This window comes from Platalea leucorodia (assembly GCF_965183815.1).
Source record: "Platalea leucorodia genome assembly, chromosome: 4".
NCBI classification, from domain to species: domain Eukaryota; kingdom Metazoa; phylum Chordata; class Aves; order Pelecaniformes; family Threskiornithidae; genus Platalea; species Platalea leucorodia.
The window spans coordinates 48,236,697-48,254,826 of NC_138826.1; the positions used below are offsets into that span (position 1 = coordinate 48,236,697).

The 18,130-nt window shown below is 44.2% G+C and overlaps 1 protein-coding gene across 1 annotated transcript in view; it reads left to right on the forward strand.

The window, feature by feature from the left end:
* DUSP16 (dual specificity phosphatase 16) overlaps positions 1-15,266 on the forward strand; it is a gene marked incomplete at its 3' end in the record, with an annotated part of 29,401 nt that extends 14,135 nt beyond the window's left edge. The window contains exons 3-6 of the mRNA XM_082309445.1: positions 2,858-3,021; positions 11,162-11,321; positions 12,015-12,138; positions 14,090-15,266. Coding sequence (XP_082165571.1) covers positions 2,858-3,021; positions 11,162-11,321; positions 12,015-12,138; positions 14,090-15,266 — 1,625 coding nt within the window. The remainder of the gene's footprint in view (positions 1-2,857; positions 3,022-11,161; positions 11,322-12,014; positions 12,139-14,089) is intronic.
* Positions 15,267-18,130: the final 2,864 nt, after the last annotated feature.

An 18,130-nucleotide genomic window follows, 5' to 3' on the forward strand; every position in this document is an offset into this window, starting at 1 on the left:
GGTTAAATATATTCAATGAAAAGGAGAGCTCACTTGGGAGTATGTGTAAAGATAGGTAATATGTCAGAGGTATCTGATTTGAGTTTTGGGCTTGTAATTCATGTTGTAAAGATACTGAAGCAACATGTTACTAGGAAAGCGTGAGCAGAAAGAAGAAACATGACTTTGAAGGGAGGAATGTCCCAGAGGAAGTGCTGAAGCATCTAATCTTGAATCACTTCAAGTTTGCCTTGACAGAGCCCTAGAATAAAAATAAAATAAAAAAATTGCTCTTTACACTTATGATGACAGAGTGTGAGTTCCATCTCCTCAAATCTCAGGTTTTTTGCATATTAGCTTCTTGCTTAATTTCTTATTGCAGTGTTCATACAGAAGTGAGACCAATCCATAGGTAGTTGGAAAAATTCTTTTTCTGTTGCTGTTGAGTTTTACCCATGTAGTCTTCTACAAAGAAAGCACAGATGTGAGATCTTTTCTTTGCTTGTGTTGCTTCTTTGTGAGGAAGAAGAGTCACTTCTCTATTTCCAGCTGTGTCAGAGAGAGGCTCCAGAAAGCTGCCAAAAAGCTTCACAAGAAATAAAGAATGTGCAAATGCAACCAAAGACTGATATTTGATTTCCCCTTCTTCCCCCAGCCTCTCAAGGAACTTCTGGGCGCCATATTGTACGTTAAATTTAATCTGAGAGGCATATGATGCCTACAAGTTCAAGGATTGCTTCCTGTAACAGAGGGGAAAACATTATGCCATACAGAAGAAAATGTAGCAAGTGCGCAAGAGAATTGTTCTGCAAACTCCTTCCATGGATACGTTGAACAAGCAGCATCTGTGCTCCTGAACAGGGAGGTTGTAAAGCAAGGAGGAGGAAGCCCAGCTAACAGGAATAGAAAATGTCAGAGCCAAACCTTTACTGTGTCCCTACCCTAGGTCCTTCAGTTTAGGGGTATGGCTCTGTGATGGGCAGTGCCTTAGCTTAGCATCCCACCCAGCCATCCCATACAGTCCAACCTCACCCTCGTATTCGCATGATGAGCATTGTCATGGTTGGCTAAAATTACTTACCTAACAAAATAGGCAAGTGATTTTTTTGTAAGTCAGGAGACTGAACAGGAATCGCTGTTCATAAAACTTTTCTTCTGAAATCTGCTTGCTGGCTTTCTCATTTATCAGATAAAATGGGCTGTTACACACATGGCTATTACCTTGGTTTTTTTCTACATTTACTAAAGATACAGATTTTTAAATCCAAAGAATAGGCATAATTCAGGCAAGGGTAATGCAAGCCTTGACAAATAGTATGTCATCTTATTCCAGAATAATTTTAATTTATGTCTTCAAACTGTAATAATAGTGAACATAGCATTTGGTAGATTTAGCACATTAATAGCTCACTTCCTTGATGATTAAAAGGTGCCTCGTTCTGAACAGCTTATAATTACTCTTCCTTCACTTAAAATTCCACTTGTCTCTGTGCTTTAATGTGAGGAAATAGCTGGGGACTTTCACTGTGGTTTGGGCCTTTCACCTTTACTGGTTGGCTGTTAAATGGTGAAAACGGTCAAGAAAAGCCTATAACATGCTGATTTAAGCAGCCGACTCCGGTTCTTCTTCAGACTAGTTTGTGAAGATGAAGTATGAGAATGAGCTGAGCTTGGGGTTTAGCTAGGCTTAGAAAAAGCTAGCTACCTTTTGTGAGAACATATTTAGTCAAAGTATAAGTCGTTGCTGGAGGTTTCTTCGGTTTTGTTTTCTAACTGTGGGTAAGGCCAGTTGGACCAGAGTTGGTAACAGATTTATAACGCAGCCCTTGTGATGGGAGGGAAGCCGGGAACTAGCTGAGCAAGAAAAAGAAATGGAGCTTGAGCTGCGTTGTATGTATTTGTGTCTAGAGCAGTCTCAGCCTCGCTTTTTATTCCCTTCATGTTCCGTAGCAGCTGTGCCATGCTGATGGTGCAACAGCCATTTTGATGGCCACTGGGATTTTAGGTGGACTTAAATGTGCTATCAGCCATTCCACTCTAGTTTTCCTGAGTGGTTTAATGTAGTGATGGCAAATGGTAATGAAAATGTCTTGGAGCCATAATATGGATAGGGCCTAATAACTGGTGCAGATGAAGAACCAGCTAGCAGTAAAGGGAGTAGAGACTTGTGGCGATTTGCTAGGGTGGTCCATGGCTGGGCGAAGTCTTCCCCTGTAGCCCCCCCTCTGCCTCGCCTCCCCCCGCTTGAGCTTGAGATGGAGAAGCCTTGGCTTGGTGTGGTTTTGAAAGATGAAACCTCTTCCAGTGTTTTGGATTAAATGTGTTAATTACGGAGCAGCACAGAAAATAAGAATGTAGGATTTTAAAAGCAAACGTTAATAACCACATATTGATGCTTTTACCGAATAGAGTAAACATGACTTTTTCTTAATGAAGTCTAATTATAGACCTAATACAGGAGAAGGAGGTGTTTAGAAAACAGCTTGCTGGGGCGGAGAGGAAAAGGTGTGTGCGCTTTTGGCGTGGTGGGTGTTGTGGCTGTTTTTTTAAAGCCTCATTTCCACATATCATTAAGAATGGGAAGAAGCATCAAAAACTTCTGAGGAATGGAGAGAGAGAGAGAGAGACAGAGAGAGAGAGAAATAAACATTCCAGGCAGAGGGGAAATACGCAGCCAGGCCTTGCCTGCTGATGGACGGTTCTGCACAGTCATGGTACCTCTGGAAGAGGCACACCTACAGTTTCTCTGTTAAGGCTTTCCTGCTGCCCCTTAACACCTCCGCATCTCATGCAAGAAATGCTGCCTTCCAGGGACTGGTACGGGCGCCGATGCCTACAACACTGCATGTAAATTAAATACATAATGTTCCTCTCACAGGTGGATTTGCTGAGTTCTCCAGCTCTTTCCCCGGTCTCTGTGAAGGAAAATCCACGCTCGTCCCTACTTGCATTTCTCAACCCTGCCTACCTGTCTCCAACATTGGCCCAACCAGAATCCTGCCTCATCTCTATCTTGGGTGTCAGCGGGATGTCCTCAACAAGGTGAGCGTTCTGGTGTCATGTTGTTCACATGGATGAGAATACAATCTCCATGTGTCTTTGTCCATGCTTCTGTCATACTGCATCATTACAGCTATAGAACATCTAAAGTAGATATAGATAATAGCTGTCTGTGCATAAGCCGTGGAAAGCTTATGTGAGAACTAATAATACACAGACCATATAATTAATCCACGTGTCACGTGATATGAAACTTGGTTTCCTCTCTCCTTCATCTCAGAGAAGATGATATGGTACCTTCCTCAGTAACCTATCAACCAACAGCAAACTACCAAATCTGCCATGATAGCAGGTGAGGTAGTTTCCTGTTTATAGCTCTGACTGGTTTGTTTTGACAAGTTTGGGATGTTAATGTATTAATGGGTACAGTAGGACAAAGGAAGATTGTCTGTTTTTTAGTATTTCCTTCAAGTGCTGGAAAGAATAACACTTAAATACCATGAATTGTATAATGAGGGACTACTGCAAACAAATCTTTGTACACCTAATAAAATGTTCAGGCCTGGACAATCAGTGGGGTCATTTAAAATGAGTTTTTATGGTAGCACTGCACTAAAACTTTTACTGTTTCTACATACATGTGCATTTAATAATTTCTGTTCCTAAAGAGTAGCCCAGGACATTTTGGTATACTTAAAATAGTCAGCAAAGTCATCAAATATAGCACTTGCAGGGTGCTGGACTATCACATGTCTAAAAGAGTTTGTCTCAAATTGCTACAGGTCTGTGTTCCTATGTATGTCCACAGATGCTTGCCTCCATGAGGAGACCAACTCATATTGCTTACAATCTACATCCTGGCTCCCTTCACAAGGGAATTTTTATTACTTCTGCTGCATGTGCCCTCTTGCCTCCCATATTGTCTGACAGTCCTATTTATTAGTTGAATCTCCAACAGCCTTCATAAGCTGGCATTAAATACATGGATGGGGGAGAGGGGAAGAGGGCTTCACCCTAACATACTGCCTTAATTATGTGCAAGGCTTATGTGTATGGTTTTCATCCATGTATAAAGCTTAAGACAGGAACTATCCTAATAATGTCCTGTAATGGGATCAAATTCATATACTTTGACCATTTTCACTGGTTTCTCCTACTTTCACTTCATCCCAGTCTCACCATTAATAGGCTGGTTTTGGATTTTTCACAATTGTTTTAAGGGGATCTTTGACACACAAGCAGTCATGTAGAAGGTAATTGTGCTTTAATAGAGCACACAGGAAAATCTTCTGTATGGAGAATAGTCAGCAGTCATTGTATTTACTTTGTCCTTTAAAATCTTCCCTGTCTTTACTGCCAGGTAGCAAGTCAGCAATTCAAACTTGTTTCACTTATGAAATGGATGTCAAAGCAGCTTGTTACTTTTCCTACCACAAAAGTAATTTGTGGTCCCCAGACAAAAGACAGCAGGAACTAAGTAATTAAAAAAAAAAAAAAATCCTTGCTTTAAATGGTAGAGTATTGGAAAGATGCTTTTATGCTGTTTGTTTCAGTGTGTGAATGGCAGGTGCTGTCCTAGGTCACAGCAGGAATGAGGGGGCAACTTGTTCTCCTCGTGCTCCTCCAGGGCCGGGGCTGTGCTGCTTCGTTTGGGATGTGACTGGAACTCCAGTGCTGTGGCTCTTAAGTAGTGAATAATCTCAGAGGGATGAAAGAGGCTGTTCCCTTTCCTTGGCAGTAAATTGGTGCCTATGAATAGGTGTTGGGCACAGGCACAGCGTGTGTGCCTCACCGGGAAGGGAATCCAAGTGGTAGCGGTGGCCAGGAATTTCATTACAGGGCCGGAGGAGGCTAAAACCGCAACTACTACTGGTGAGCCCTGAGTGTGGCAGAGCTGTCTGCAGGTGTGTGGGGTTTGCGGGGCAAGGTTTTGGTAGCAGGGGGGCTACAGGGGTGGCTTCTGTCAGAAGCTGCTAGAAGCTTCCCCTGTGTCCAACAGAGCCAATGCCAGCCGGCTCCAAGACGGACCCGCCGCTGGCCAAGGCTGAGCCCGTCAGCGACAGTGGTAGCGCCTCTGGGATAACATATTTAAGAAGGGGAAAAAGTTTCTGCGCAACGGCAATTGCAGCCAGAGAGAGGAGTGAGAATATGTGAGAGGAACAGCCCTGCAGACACCCGGGTCAGTGAAGAAGGAGGGGGAGGAGGTGCTCCAGGCGCTGGAGCAGAGATTCCCCTGCAGCCCCTGGTGAAGACCACCGTGAGGCAGGCTGTCCCCCTGCAGCCCATGGAGGTTAGCGGTGGAGCAGATCTCCACCTGCAGCCCATGGAGGACCCCACACCAGAGCAGGGAGATGCCTGAAGGAGGCTGTGATCCCATGGGAAGCTTGCGCTGGAGCAGGCTGCTGGCAGGACCTGTGGACCCGTGGAGAGAGGAGCCCAGGCTGGAGCAGGTTTGCTGGCAGGGCTTGTGACCCCGTGGGGGACCCAGCTGGAGCAGTCTGTTCCTGAAGGACTGCACCCCGTGGAAGGGACCCACGCTGGAGCAGGTCCTGAAGAACTGCAGCCCATGGGAAGGACTCATGTTGGAGAAGTTCGTGGAGGACTGTCTCCCGTGGGAGGGACCCCACGCTGGAGCAGGGGAAGAGTGTGAGGAGTCCTCCCCCTGGGGAGGAAGGAGCGGCAGAGACAACGTGTGATGAACTGACCACAACCCCCGTTCCCTGTCCCCCTGTGCCGCCAGTGGGGAGGAGGTAGAGAAATCGGGAGTGAAGTTGAGCCTGGGAAGAAGGGAGGGGTGGGGGGAAGGTGTTTTAAGGCTTGGTTTTATTTCTCATTACCCTGCTCTTGATTTGATTGGTAATAAATTAAACTAATTTCCCCAAGTTGAGTCTGTTTTGCCCGTGATGGTAATTGGTGAGTGATCTTCCTGTCCTTATCTCGACCCACGAGCCTTTTGTTGTATTTTCCTCCCTCTGTCCAGTTGAGGAGGGGAGTGATAGAGTGGCTTGGTGAGCACCTGCCATCCCGCCAGGGTCAACTCACCACAAGAGGAAGAGTTTAGACCTGGTGGTGGCTCTCTTGCCTATTATTCTACAATCTTGATACTATTTCAGCATGTGTCCATCAGACATCAAGAAGCACTGCAGCTGCAGATACTTTAGAATTAATATAGGACCCCCAGGAGTCTGTCAGATTTGTACTTCCTCATGTTTTCTGGGGAGTTATGATCAAGGATGGCTGTTTCCCATTTTTTATGGAGAACCACAAAAACGACACCATACAATCCACAGAAAGTTCAGTGAGTTCTTATTGCGTGGTGTTATCCTTGACAGTCAATTTTAGGAAGTTCTTCCATAGATGACTAAGGTACCTCTTAGGTTTCTTACCCGTTTTAGGACCAATACACATCTTATGATTTCAGATCTGCTTGTTGCTTATACCTTTTTCCTCTTACTGTGAAGAAATAGTAGGCAATGCTTTATTCTGAGCATGTCACTTATTTGCTGCACTGAAGTAGATCTTAGTGTCTTGGTATCTTATCTTACCTCTTCAGTTTCAGTGACTGCCTGTGGAAAATCTGAAATGGCTTCCATGTTTCATACTGGGACCTTTACTAAGCTAAAGAAGCTGTAGGAACAAATTAAGATTTCTGCCTCTTAGTTTTCCCAACTACTGGCAACTCCTGGTTTCCTGGGTTTAACTGGTTTCTTGAGTCAACTCCAAGTTAGCGGTAGCTAGAGATCAGCACACTAGAAACGTGATTGGCAGATCTCTGCTGCTCACTTTGCTTCTGGGGAAGCCTGCATTCTACGCAGGGGTACTGGGGGAGAGCAAGGAGGATGTCTCGTACGACAGTGAGCGCCCAGAAATACCAGTACGGAGTAAGAAAGCCGGGAAGTGAAGAACGTTCAAAAGGGGAGGGCGAGAAACAAAAACCAGGGATAAGTAGCAAAGTTGTCTCTGTTAGGACAGTCTAGGAGCTGATAAGTGGTTACATTTGCACGCTCTGGTTTAATGGCCTTGCTGGTTTGTTGGCTACTGGGGACAAGAAGTCAGCCTTCTGTTAAGATTAGAATTTTTTTTTTTTTTTTTTCATTCAAGTCCAGATTTTTTAAAAATAATTTTGTGAAAAATTCTGGCAAGTTTCCCAAAAGTATTAAGATGTAGTTGTATACATTGACCTTATTTTTGCCTTCAAATGCTATCTGTGAGTTCCCCTGATCCCTTCTATTGACCAGACATATTGATTTCTCTAAAATTTAAGTCTCCTAAAAATATCTGCAGAAAGAACTCTTAATCTGCACTACTGTTCAACCTGATGATTTCAAGATGTGAATTTTCAGCATGTTTTATCAAGATGAGCTTATCTTTTCAGGATCTTTGTAAGCTTATCTCTCAGTGCATGGGCAGGGAAATGCTTGTCTTGTTGCAGGACAATCTGTATTCATGACCTTTTAAGAATACTAACGCTATTTGCCATTAATACCTCTGCTGATAATGCTTTATTTATGAAAGCTATGCAAACACAAATGCTTGGTTTGTGTCCTTTAGCAAAATTAATGTTTACTTCAGAAAAGTCTTAGGAGATTCTTTATACTTTAGCTTTACAGAGTTCTTTCTAAATGCTTAATTTTGAAAGTGTTCAGGATAATTTTTGGGTTGAAATACTAAGAATCTGATAAAAGTTCTGGCCTGGCATTTCCATGTGTTCTTTACTAATTTGGCGATCAGTGCTGCTGCTTTACCTAAATGCATGTATTTACAAAATGCAGACTCTTTTCATGATCAACAGCTTTATTTTACTCTGGCTAACAGAAAAGTTAATTTCACTTTTTGGGCCTCAGTGTGAGGTGGATATTGGTGGCATTGCCAAGAGGATGGGTATTTTGACAGGAGATGTTTGTTGATCTTTGTGAAAGACAGACACACTAAATCCTAACCTATACAGGAGGGGAGTGACAGTGTCCTTTCTGAAAGTTAGTATAACAGAAAAAAATCCGTGTTGTGGTTATGGGTCTGAACGAGCCTCCGACTTACATCTCATGTTTTGTACCAGCATTTAAACTGTAAAACTTTCTACTTTGCTACTTACATAACTATTCTCTTTCTTTTCTTCCAGACCTGGATTTTATTTCCTGGAACAAAATAACATTTTAGGGTGCCATTAATTTTCAGATTAAACAAGTCATAAAATGTAAATAAGCTGACAAAAGAGCATTTACCTTCTTTTCACAAAGTTGTTAGTATTGGGATTTCTGGATCTTCCTCCCATCCTAATTTGCTTCTTCCTCTTGGGTGCCTTACAATGAAGGCAGTGTTATGGTTATTATATTGGAGCGTGTTGCACAGGGAATGATTGATACTTTCGAACAGAAGGAAGCATAACTCCTTTCTTTAGCCTTACTCTCAAAGACAAGCGCTAACACATTTTTGGGTGTTTTTTTGGCTGGGAGATTTCAGACTTGGCGTCTGCAGCCTTCTCATTCCCATGTGAATAATCAATTCCACATCAAAAACCTTGCATAACTGTGGAATTGTGATGGTTGGACTGTGCAGCCCACCAGCGCTTATGCTTTAAAAGAAATAATAAGGTTTATGCTTCTTCTAAATTCATCAGCCTCCCCTTAGCTGTATTCTGAACAAACATGCATCAAGGCAGTCCATTTGTTAGCGATACCTTCATCACCTCCCTCCCTTATACGTGATAATGTTCGTGACCCTGCATGTACTTTTGTACCTGCTATTCCAGTTGTTCCTCGCTCACCTTCAAGCAGCCACAACAGTACCTGAGCTGGTTTGGGGTCAGTATTTCAACGCAGTGATCTAAAGCAGATACTTATTTTACGGTGGTTGATGCTGAAGAGCTCAGCATCCTAGAAGGGGAAAGCTGTGTAGCCCAGGATACCAAGGCAGAGATGCTGGGGATTGGGGGTCCCCTGTGCCAAGAACCTCATTCTCAATCCCTTCCCTCTCTGGATAATTCCAAATATTCCCCTACTTCCTTACAGAACTCCTGCTTTTAAACTTTTACGTCTATTGGTGTGTGAGAGCTAAATATGGTAAAGGAAGGTGCGACGGAGTTGGCTATGAAAGGCACGCAGGGCAGGGAGCTTGCTGGTTGAGTTGGGGAGATGTGAAGGAAGGGAGAGGGGGAAATCAGTGACATCTTGGAATTTGGTGTCATTGATGAGAAGCTGAGCTTTACTGGGAGCGTGACCTAGGAAGCTAGCAGGGAGAGAAGCAGTAAGGCTGAAAACTTGTTTTGATACATCCAGCGTTTTTTTTTGTTGTTGTTTTTTCTTCCCTTGGACCATTGCTGTAAATTATATTTCTGATAATCGGCTTTGCGAGTAACTGGTCATCTCCTGTTCCCCTTGGATGAGTATGTTTGTGATATAATGTACGTTCATTTATTTAAGGTGCCCAGGCCTTCAGGCACCTCCGAATGTGCTGATGGGAGGGACTTTGGATGAAAGTTGGGAGGAGCTGCTCGTTTTGCTCCAGACAACAAAATTCAGCTCACTAGCAGAGATTCATGTAAAGTCCCTGTTTAAAATGCAGCCAGTGGCAGTTGTATACACTCCGCTCTGTAAACGACTGAGGTAGATTCCCTTCTCCCCTGCAGTCCTTTGTTCTCATTGAACATGTAAATTATGCATGCATATACGTGTGTGTGTGAGTATTCATCCCTTCTACATACACACTGTAACATACATGTGGTGTATCTGTATACTAAATATCACACATTATTTCAACTGCTCTGATGTGAACAAGACGGAGTTCGGTCTCTTCAGCTAAATAGCCACATCCCTGGTGCTCTTCACCAAAACATCTTTACGCTTGCAGAAAAAATACATATGGGGAAGATGCGACCATTTGGCTTCATGACTGTATTTTCATACTGGTGGTCCTCCAGTCGAAATCTGCAGTGTAAGAATTCTTTCTTGCCACTGCTCCCGTGGATTGACATAACTTTTCTTTTTTATATAATTGCTATAAAAGCAACAGGATTAAAATCAGATATTTTTTCTGGCGTTTTTTCTGTTTCAGTTTAGTTTCAGACATTAGTTTCCATAGAAATCTGGCCAAAAGCTCCCCAGTGTTTTTATTCAGTGTAACTACTGTCCAAGCATAGTATTGCATGTCACTTACTGCCAAATCATATCTGAACCAGAAAAGTTGTTTGATCAGTATTACTCCAACCTGCTTAATGGCTTTTCTGTATCAAGATGCTTACTTGCAGGAGACTGGATGGTTTTGGTAGAGCCATCTCTGGTTTTCTAGTACTCGTTTCACATGTTTTGGCACTAAGGTACCTATTGCATCAGACACTACTTTGCACAGCTCTACATACAAAGAGTATGGTAAGGTGCGGAAAAGAGGTGTCTCTTATTTGCAATAGTGAAAATTGACTTATTTAAAAAGCCCAGTTGACTCTCATACTTTGAATCTCTTTGTTTGTTGCTGTGATAATCTCTGAGATGCAAGAGGACTAAAGACTGAAAACTGAAATATGAGCAACTAAATTATAACCCACAAAGCGGAACTCCTATAAAACTGCAGTTAGTGCTGTGTGAAAATGGTCTAATTCAAGGTCTTCAGCTCTTACTCAGCTCCTTCTCTCGAGGTTTCGAGTGAGTTTTGCACGTTGCCTTAGAAACAAGGAAGTCCCGGACGCTTTAAGACGTGACCGCAGGAGGCATCGGTTTCATTTCAGAATTCACACTGGTATCTGTGATGGGGCAACCTCAGTCTTAGATACGTGCTCCAGAAAACATGTATTTGGGTCGGCAAACTACACGTGGGAAGTGCTTGGTTATGTTGTCAGCTTGTACGGTGAGAATTTAAACCAAAGTGGCAAACAACTCATTCTCTTGGAAGTGATGCTTTGTAGTAGCAGAAGGTGTTCTACCATTATTTCTGTTCTTTGTTAACTTTGTTTGTATGGGCGTTGCAGTCCATATGTTACTTGAACACACTTGGATGCCTCATTAAAAGCTGAGGAAGTGTCTTTTTTTTGTTGTTTTTTGAAAAAGAATGCCCCTAATACAGTGAGAGCAATTCCAACATGAATTCCAGTTTGGGTTTTAGCTTTATAATGTGCTTTGGGTTCATAGTTTCTTTGTAATGTGCCAAAGGTACCATTTGACTTCTCTACGCTTAATCTTTCTCTCTTTCCTAGGAGCTGATGCAGCAGAATGATATTGGCTATGTACTAAACGCCAGCAATACTTGTCCAAAGCCTGATTTTATTCCGGAATCCCATTTCCTGAGAGTGCCTGTGAACGACAGCTTTTGTGAGAAAATTTTGCCTTGGTTGGATAAATCAGTCGATTTTATAGGTGAGAAGAAAATTTAAATACTCTCTCTAGAACAGTTTCTGGATTCCTTTATGTGTCTGCCTTGCTGTTTTGGCTGGAGAAGACCTGAATGCTTTCTGGGTGGTATGAAAATACCCTAAGGATCTACGTACGTGATCACCATCGTTTCAGAAGCACAGAAGCAAAATAACGTAGGGAGATTCTGCCACTGCGTGTTCCAGCGCTTACAGAACAAAGACACTTTTTAAGAGCACAACTCTGCTTTCTGGCAACCTAGTAGATGCCTGATATATGCCTGCAGAGAGCGAATTAGAAAGTTGGACATACAGATCCTGTCTTTTGCTTTGAGAAGTGAGCTAGCCAAATTTGCACTGGCCAGATTGTTCCATCATGAATGCTTGCTTTTTACTTGCATATGAAATTAGAAACAATCACCTTTCCCCGACATCTAAATGGGGTTGTTTATGTGCACATTAAAATGCGGTATGCTGTAACGGCGGTGTGTTTCCTGTGTGTAGTCGCATGCTTTTTCTATACTCAATGCTATATGGTGCTAGAGAAAAGTGATTTTTGTTTAAAGCTTCCATGAGATTTGCGATTAGCAGATAAGCTGGAAGTTTTGAACAATTTTAAATAGCACTGCTTTCTTCACAAACTTTTCATCGTGGTATACTGCTGCTGAGTGTGACACTTGCCAATTTCTTTGCTATCCAGAAAAAGCAAAAGCATCAAACGGCCGTGTCTTAGTGCACTGTTTAGCTGGAATATCTCGCTCTGCTACAATCGCTATTGCATATATCATGAAGAGAATGGATATGTCCTTAGATGAAGCTTACAGGTAAGGAGAAAATTTCCCTTCATATTCATTCTTGTGTCTGTTGGCTTCTTTTTAAGGTGAAGAATAAGAGGTTATATGACCAAGGGTAGAAGACGACATGTTATTTTATATGGTAGTTCACTGGCATCTGCACCCTCCTGTTTTAAATGTAGGCTTCCTCCATAAACAAATTAGTGGTGGTGTGTAGGCAACACACACCTGATATTAATTCCCCACCTGCAAAATGCTGATGTTGGTCTTTGCTTCGAGTAGGCAAATATACGGAATTTAAACCGCATATTAAATGCGTGTGTATGTACGTACATATACACACACAGCTATAGCACGCACATAATGTATCTGGTAAGTCAGGGAGAGAATGGACAGGGTAAGGTTAAAGAGAACTGAGGCTATTTATAGTCACACTTATGACAAACGCTGGGCTGGAGCTCTTGACTTCAGTTTGGTATTTGGTAACGCTCTTAAAGAACTGCCTGCAGGTGAAATGTCTAGGAATTAAGAAAGCTTCTTTGTTGCTATTAAATTCAACCGGAAAGTATTTTGAAGTGTTGGCTCTTTGTGGCATCAGGGAATTTTTGTGGGACCACCCTCCAACGCACCCCCCCTTTTTTTAACCTTTCAAATCCCATGCTTCTGTACTTGGACTGTGAACACTACTAGATTCCAGGTGGCTTGGTTGCAGTTCACCATGACTTCTCTATTTCATTTAACAACCTGCTTTGTTGTGTTGTACAGAAAACGATGGTTTTCTTTTTTGATGGGCTCTATATGCTAGTTGGCACAGCCGACACGTCGCTGTATCGTGCCTGGCACAGAAGCAAGTTGAACAATTGCACTGGCGCAGGTGGAGAGGAGTACCTTCGTACCTTCCCAATCACTAGTGTGTTTGCTGCTCCTATCTCTGAAACACTGACGAGGACAGAAAGATGAACATCCGATATTCCCTTGCGGAGCGTGATTTCCATGGGGCATTTTCTCTTAAGCTGATGCACATAATTATGTATGCAGTGAATAAAGTGCACGGAAGAGGTGCCTGAACTACAACCGTCTCCCATTGCCTTGAGAAATTTTCCATGGTTAATTACCAGAGCCTGCTGACAGTTTGGTGTTGTGCACTAATTTCAACATGTGTGGTGAAACAGGTTTGGTTAAGAGGCATAGGTGAAAACTCAGTTATACAGGTACAGATATAATATGGATGAATTAGTGGATGTGGATGGATACTGTGCAAGCTATGAGCTTGATTCCCAAAAAAACCCTATCTGCTCTCAGGCTGTAGTGGTCTGGAGGTTAAGCTGTAAAGTACTAAACACTTCTAAAATGTACATGCTTCAGGGAACTTCTAAAGTGCTGCTTCTAAATTCCTCTGTGAAATCTCTGCATTAAATTCCAGTTTGTTTCTTAACCACAAGTGTCAATTGAGTGTGAAGGATTAATCATCCTAGGTCTCCTTCTCATTGCACTGTTAATGCTGAACAACCACTGTGAAATATAGATTATATTTTGCTATATTTCCTTTGGTATGGCTTAGTGAGAACAGTCTGCAGCACATTTTGCTCATTGGTTTGGGATCTCTTGTTGACAAAGCTTGGAAGAAAAATCCTTGTCTCTGAGTTAATGGAAGTCATTAGAGAAAATGTTCGTCTGCCACTATTACAAAAATAAAAAGGTGACACTGTTACTTGACATGAAAGATCCGAGGAAATAAATGTTTTTCGTCTTTTCTTTTGTATAATGGGCAATACAAGGGAAACAAACATCAAAATTAAATGTTATGCATGTTTTCCAATTGGAAAAAAGGGTGTGCATTTTGAAATGAAGAAGTTTGCAAAGCCTTAAAACTTGTTGGGGGGGATCCAGCAGACATTCGCAGCAGTCGCTCTAGGGTTACCTCAGGTCTGAGCAGCAGGTCCTTAATTTAATTCCTGTTTTCTTTGTCCCTTCTTTCCAGATTTGTGAAAGAAAAAAGGCCAACCATTTCTCCCAACTTCAACTTTCTGGGCCAGCTTTTGGACTTTGAGAAAAAGATCAAGAACCAGAGTGGTCAGCCTGGACATATTAGTAAGCTGAAACTTCTGCATTTGGAAAAAAGCAGCGAGCACGTGCTGGTCCCAGAAGGTGGGCAGAGCAGCCTCTCCGCTAACCAGCTCTGCGTTACCGCTACCTCCGAGATGGTGGAACAGAAGCCGACGGACTGCGGCAGTGCACCACGCGGGCACTTGTCCCCTCTGGAAGATGGCCCGCTGGTACAGGGCATAAACGGACTGCACGTCTCTCTAGATAAGGTGGAGGACAGCAACCGGCTGAAGCGCTCCTTTTCTTTGGATATCAAATCTGTGTCCTACTCGGCAAGTAGCAACTGTGTGACTGCATCGGTCCAGGGCTTTGCCTCCTCCGAAGACACCCTGGAATACTACAAACACGCGACTGCTTTGGAGGGCAGCAGCAAGTTGTGTCAGTTCTCCCCTGTCCAGGAGGTCTCGGAGCAGACCCCAGAAACCAGCCCTGACAAAGAGGAAGCAAACCCTCCCAAGAAGCCCCAGAACACCTGGCAGCTGGATAGCCAGAGCAAACGGCAACATCTGGGGAGAGCCAGCAGCAGTGCCACCACGCAGCGGTCGCTCCTGTATCCCCTCCACCGGAGCGGGAGCATGGAAGACAACTACCGAACAAACTTCTTGTTTGGGCTTTCCACCAGCCAGCAGCACTTGGCGAAGTCTGCTGCCGGGCTGGGCCTCAAAGGCTGGCACTCGGACATCTTGGCTCCTCAGACATCGGCTACGTCCCTGACCAACAGCTGGTATTTTGCAACCGAGTCCTCGCATTTCTACTCTGCCTCCACCATCTATGGGAACAGCACTGCTTACTCTGCCTACAGCTGTAGTCAGCTGCCCACGGGCTGTGACCAGGCCTGTGCTGTGCGCAGGAGGCCAAAGCAGGGCGATCGAGGTGACTCCAGGCGGAGCTGGCACGAGGAAAGCTCCTTTGAAAAGCAGTTTAAGCGCAGAAGCTGCCAGATGGAGTTCGGGGAGAGCATCATGTCAGACAACAGATCCAGAGAAGAACTGGGGAAAGTAGGCAGTCAGTCGAGCTTTTCGGGCAGCATGGAAATCATTGAAGTGTCTTGAGGGGCAGCAGGCTTGCGTGACTGTATCGGGGCTGCTTCCCCCTCCAGGCCGCTCCCCCAGGGTTTGAGAGGTCCCTGTAAATCTGAAAAGAGCAAACTTCATGCAAAGAGGTGGGGGGGGAGGGAAGAAATGCGAGGCTTCAGTGTGAACGCAGTGACTAGATTAATACGGCAAAGAAATGACAAGTGAGCATCTGCCTGAGGAGACTGAGTATGCCGCTGGGTTTTTCTCCTCCCCTTTCCTGGAGAAGGGCAGAACATTTCAAAGATCTTTCCCCAACAGAGGAAGCAATTATATGCAATGGATTGCACATCCTTTCAGTGGTTTTTGAAAAGGAAGCTCTCCCGGTATCAGACCCTTTCTCTGGTTCCACTGAAACACGGTCCGACCCATCAAAGCTAGGTTTGTTCTCCCCCCGTCACGCCCCACGTCTTCACCAGTGCACCTTAGCCCTGACACTGAGCCAACCTCTGGAGGGAGACCTTTTTCCTGTAAGAAGGGAGTCCGGGAGCGATTCCAAAGGACGTAGGGACTGGTTACAGCAAGGCTGGTCTGAACGCACAGTTCGGAGAAATGTAAATACTGGTGTAACTATTGTTCTAATGGATAGGCTTTAGGTGATTTGCTAGAGAGCTGCTTCAGAGAAAAAAAAACCCAGTACCTCAAAAATATAAAAAATAAACTAGGGCTTTATGGCTGCCAGATGCTGGTAGTCAGTTCATAAGCAATGTGAACAAGTAATGACTAGCCACATTTGATTTTTTTTTTTTTTTTTTTAAAGCTGTCTACGCACAAGTGTTTCAGTTGGCTCAGCAGCAATTCTTAAAAAAAGACAAATGAACCATATGAATGACTGTTTTCCCCAGTCTTTTGAAACGTAAAATAAGCAGTATTTGTATTTTTTTATATTAAGCTGGCTTCTGGGAGAGGGGTAGCTGCTTTGGCTTCTAAGCTCTAACAGATGGTTAATACTTAGGGTTACACGCAAGAGAAGTGGCTGGTACAAGACCGCAACGTCCTGTTCTTGCCAATTGACAATTCAGTAGATGGCTCTTGAAGGCTTTTGCTTGTTTGTTTTTAAAGCTACGAACAGGCTTTTGTCCTTAACTGAGCCGTACCATTAAGGAACTGCTCTTCATATGTGGTTCCAGTCACCTGTGGGGTAGGGGCAAGTCGGGTGGCTGGGTTTTTTCCATCCCAACGTCCGCACACAAACCATGGGGTCTTGGAGGCAGAAGCTTCTCATTAGGTTTGCTGACCTCATCTGCGAAGGGAAGTCTGTCTGGCTGTCCAGGGAAGGGGACCTCCAGCGTCCCATCTCGTAGCATGGTGTGAAAGAAAGGGGGTTTGAGAAGAGACAGCTTCGACGGGAAGCCTGCTCACCTCCCGCACTCACAGCTCCAAAGGAACTTGGTCCTGGCCGTTGTCCTCTGTCCCGGCGCAGGCTCGTCGTTTCCCAGCGTGCTGGTGCCCCATTTGGCTGCATCTCGCTGTGCTGCCGCTGGCCGGTCCTGCGTCCGCGCCCTCTCCCCCCCGGGGAACGCCAGCCAGGGAGGTGTCGCTTCCCTGCTGCCAGCGGGGTGTTTCATGGCAGATTAGGCACAGCCCTTCTTGTGTTGTTTTTGACAGTGACCCAGCTGCGTCCCCTCCAGCTCGCCATTCTTGCGGTACCTCGGCTGCTGCTGCTCAAATTGTTTTGCGTGCAGGCGTTGCTGCAAGAGGTTTATGATCAGCAAGGGGTGGTACCCGGGGCACAGCATAAAGCTTCATCCTTCCTGCTCCGGTGGGAGCTGCACAGATGTTACCTCGGTCTTCCCCAGCATCCCTGAGAATGCTTATGGGGGGGGCGAGACTGTATTGTTTTGTCCCATTTCAGTGCAGGCAGCTGAAAATTGTCAGTCACATGTAACAAATACTTACCCCTGGCCAACAGCTTTAAAAAAAATTGTCAGCCACAAACTGAAGCCCTAATTCAAGTCAGCAGCTTGGTTTTTTTTTTTTTTCTTTTTCACTGTAAGTTTAGCTAGTTTGTGACTCAAATCTCAGGTTTTACTATATTGAAAAGTGCAGAAGATTTTGTCACTGTTTTGTTTTGTGGCTAGGATGACTTTAATTTCCTACAGCAGACTGTTGAAAATAGCACTGAAAGCTACAGCATTGATTAACTTGATGCTAAGAAGTGCAAAAGGCAGAGAGAGAGAGGCAGCACCAGGAGTAACTGAACCCAGAGGCTGTGTTTGTGCCGCGTGTATGCGATGCTGGAAGAAGTGGTAGTCTGGGCAAGGCACAGGTTGACACCGCGCTGGAAAGCATGTCAGGTCTTGGCTGTTCATTAAACCTACTGCCACTTGTCTCTGTTTACGTATCAAGTGAAAGCGATGACATTACAACTATTTTCAGCATATATACACGCTCTGTGTGTGTATGTACATATGTAAACGGTTTAGCAGTGCTCCTCTCAGCCAGATTTTGGTAAAAGCTCGCATCTTTGATTTAAATCGGTTAATGGGGGTTAACACAAATCAAGCCCTAGAGGCAGAAACAGAATCTTCCTGTCTTATTGTGCTCCTTCACGCGTGCTCCCCTTCTCTCTATACATACAAATACGTACGTTTGGGTTTCATTTGGTTAATCGCCTTCTGAGGAACTGAAATCTGGTCTTCTGTCTCCTCGTGATTTCCAATATGCTACAGTCACTGAATGAATCAAAGCTGTAGGCTCACTATTTTTAGGGGACGGGTTCTTGTAGGAGGAAGCCTTAACCCACGTCCTGCGCAGGACGGTGCCCTCTCTCCTATCTGAACTAGTGTCCTGTACCTGAACAATGCTGGAAATGGTCGTTAGATGTTTGGAAAGCAAAGCGG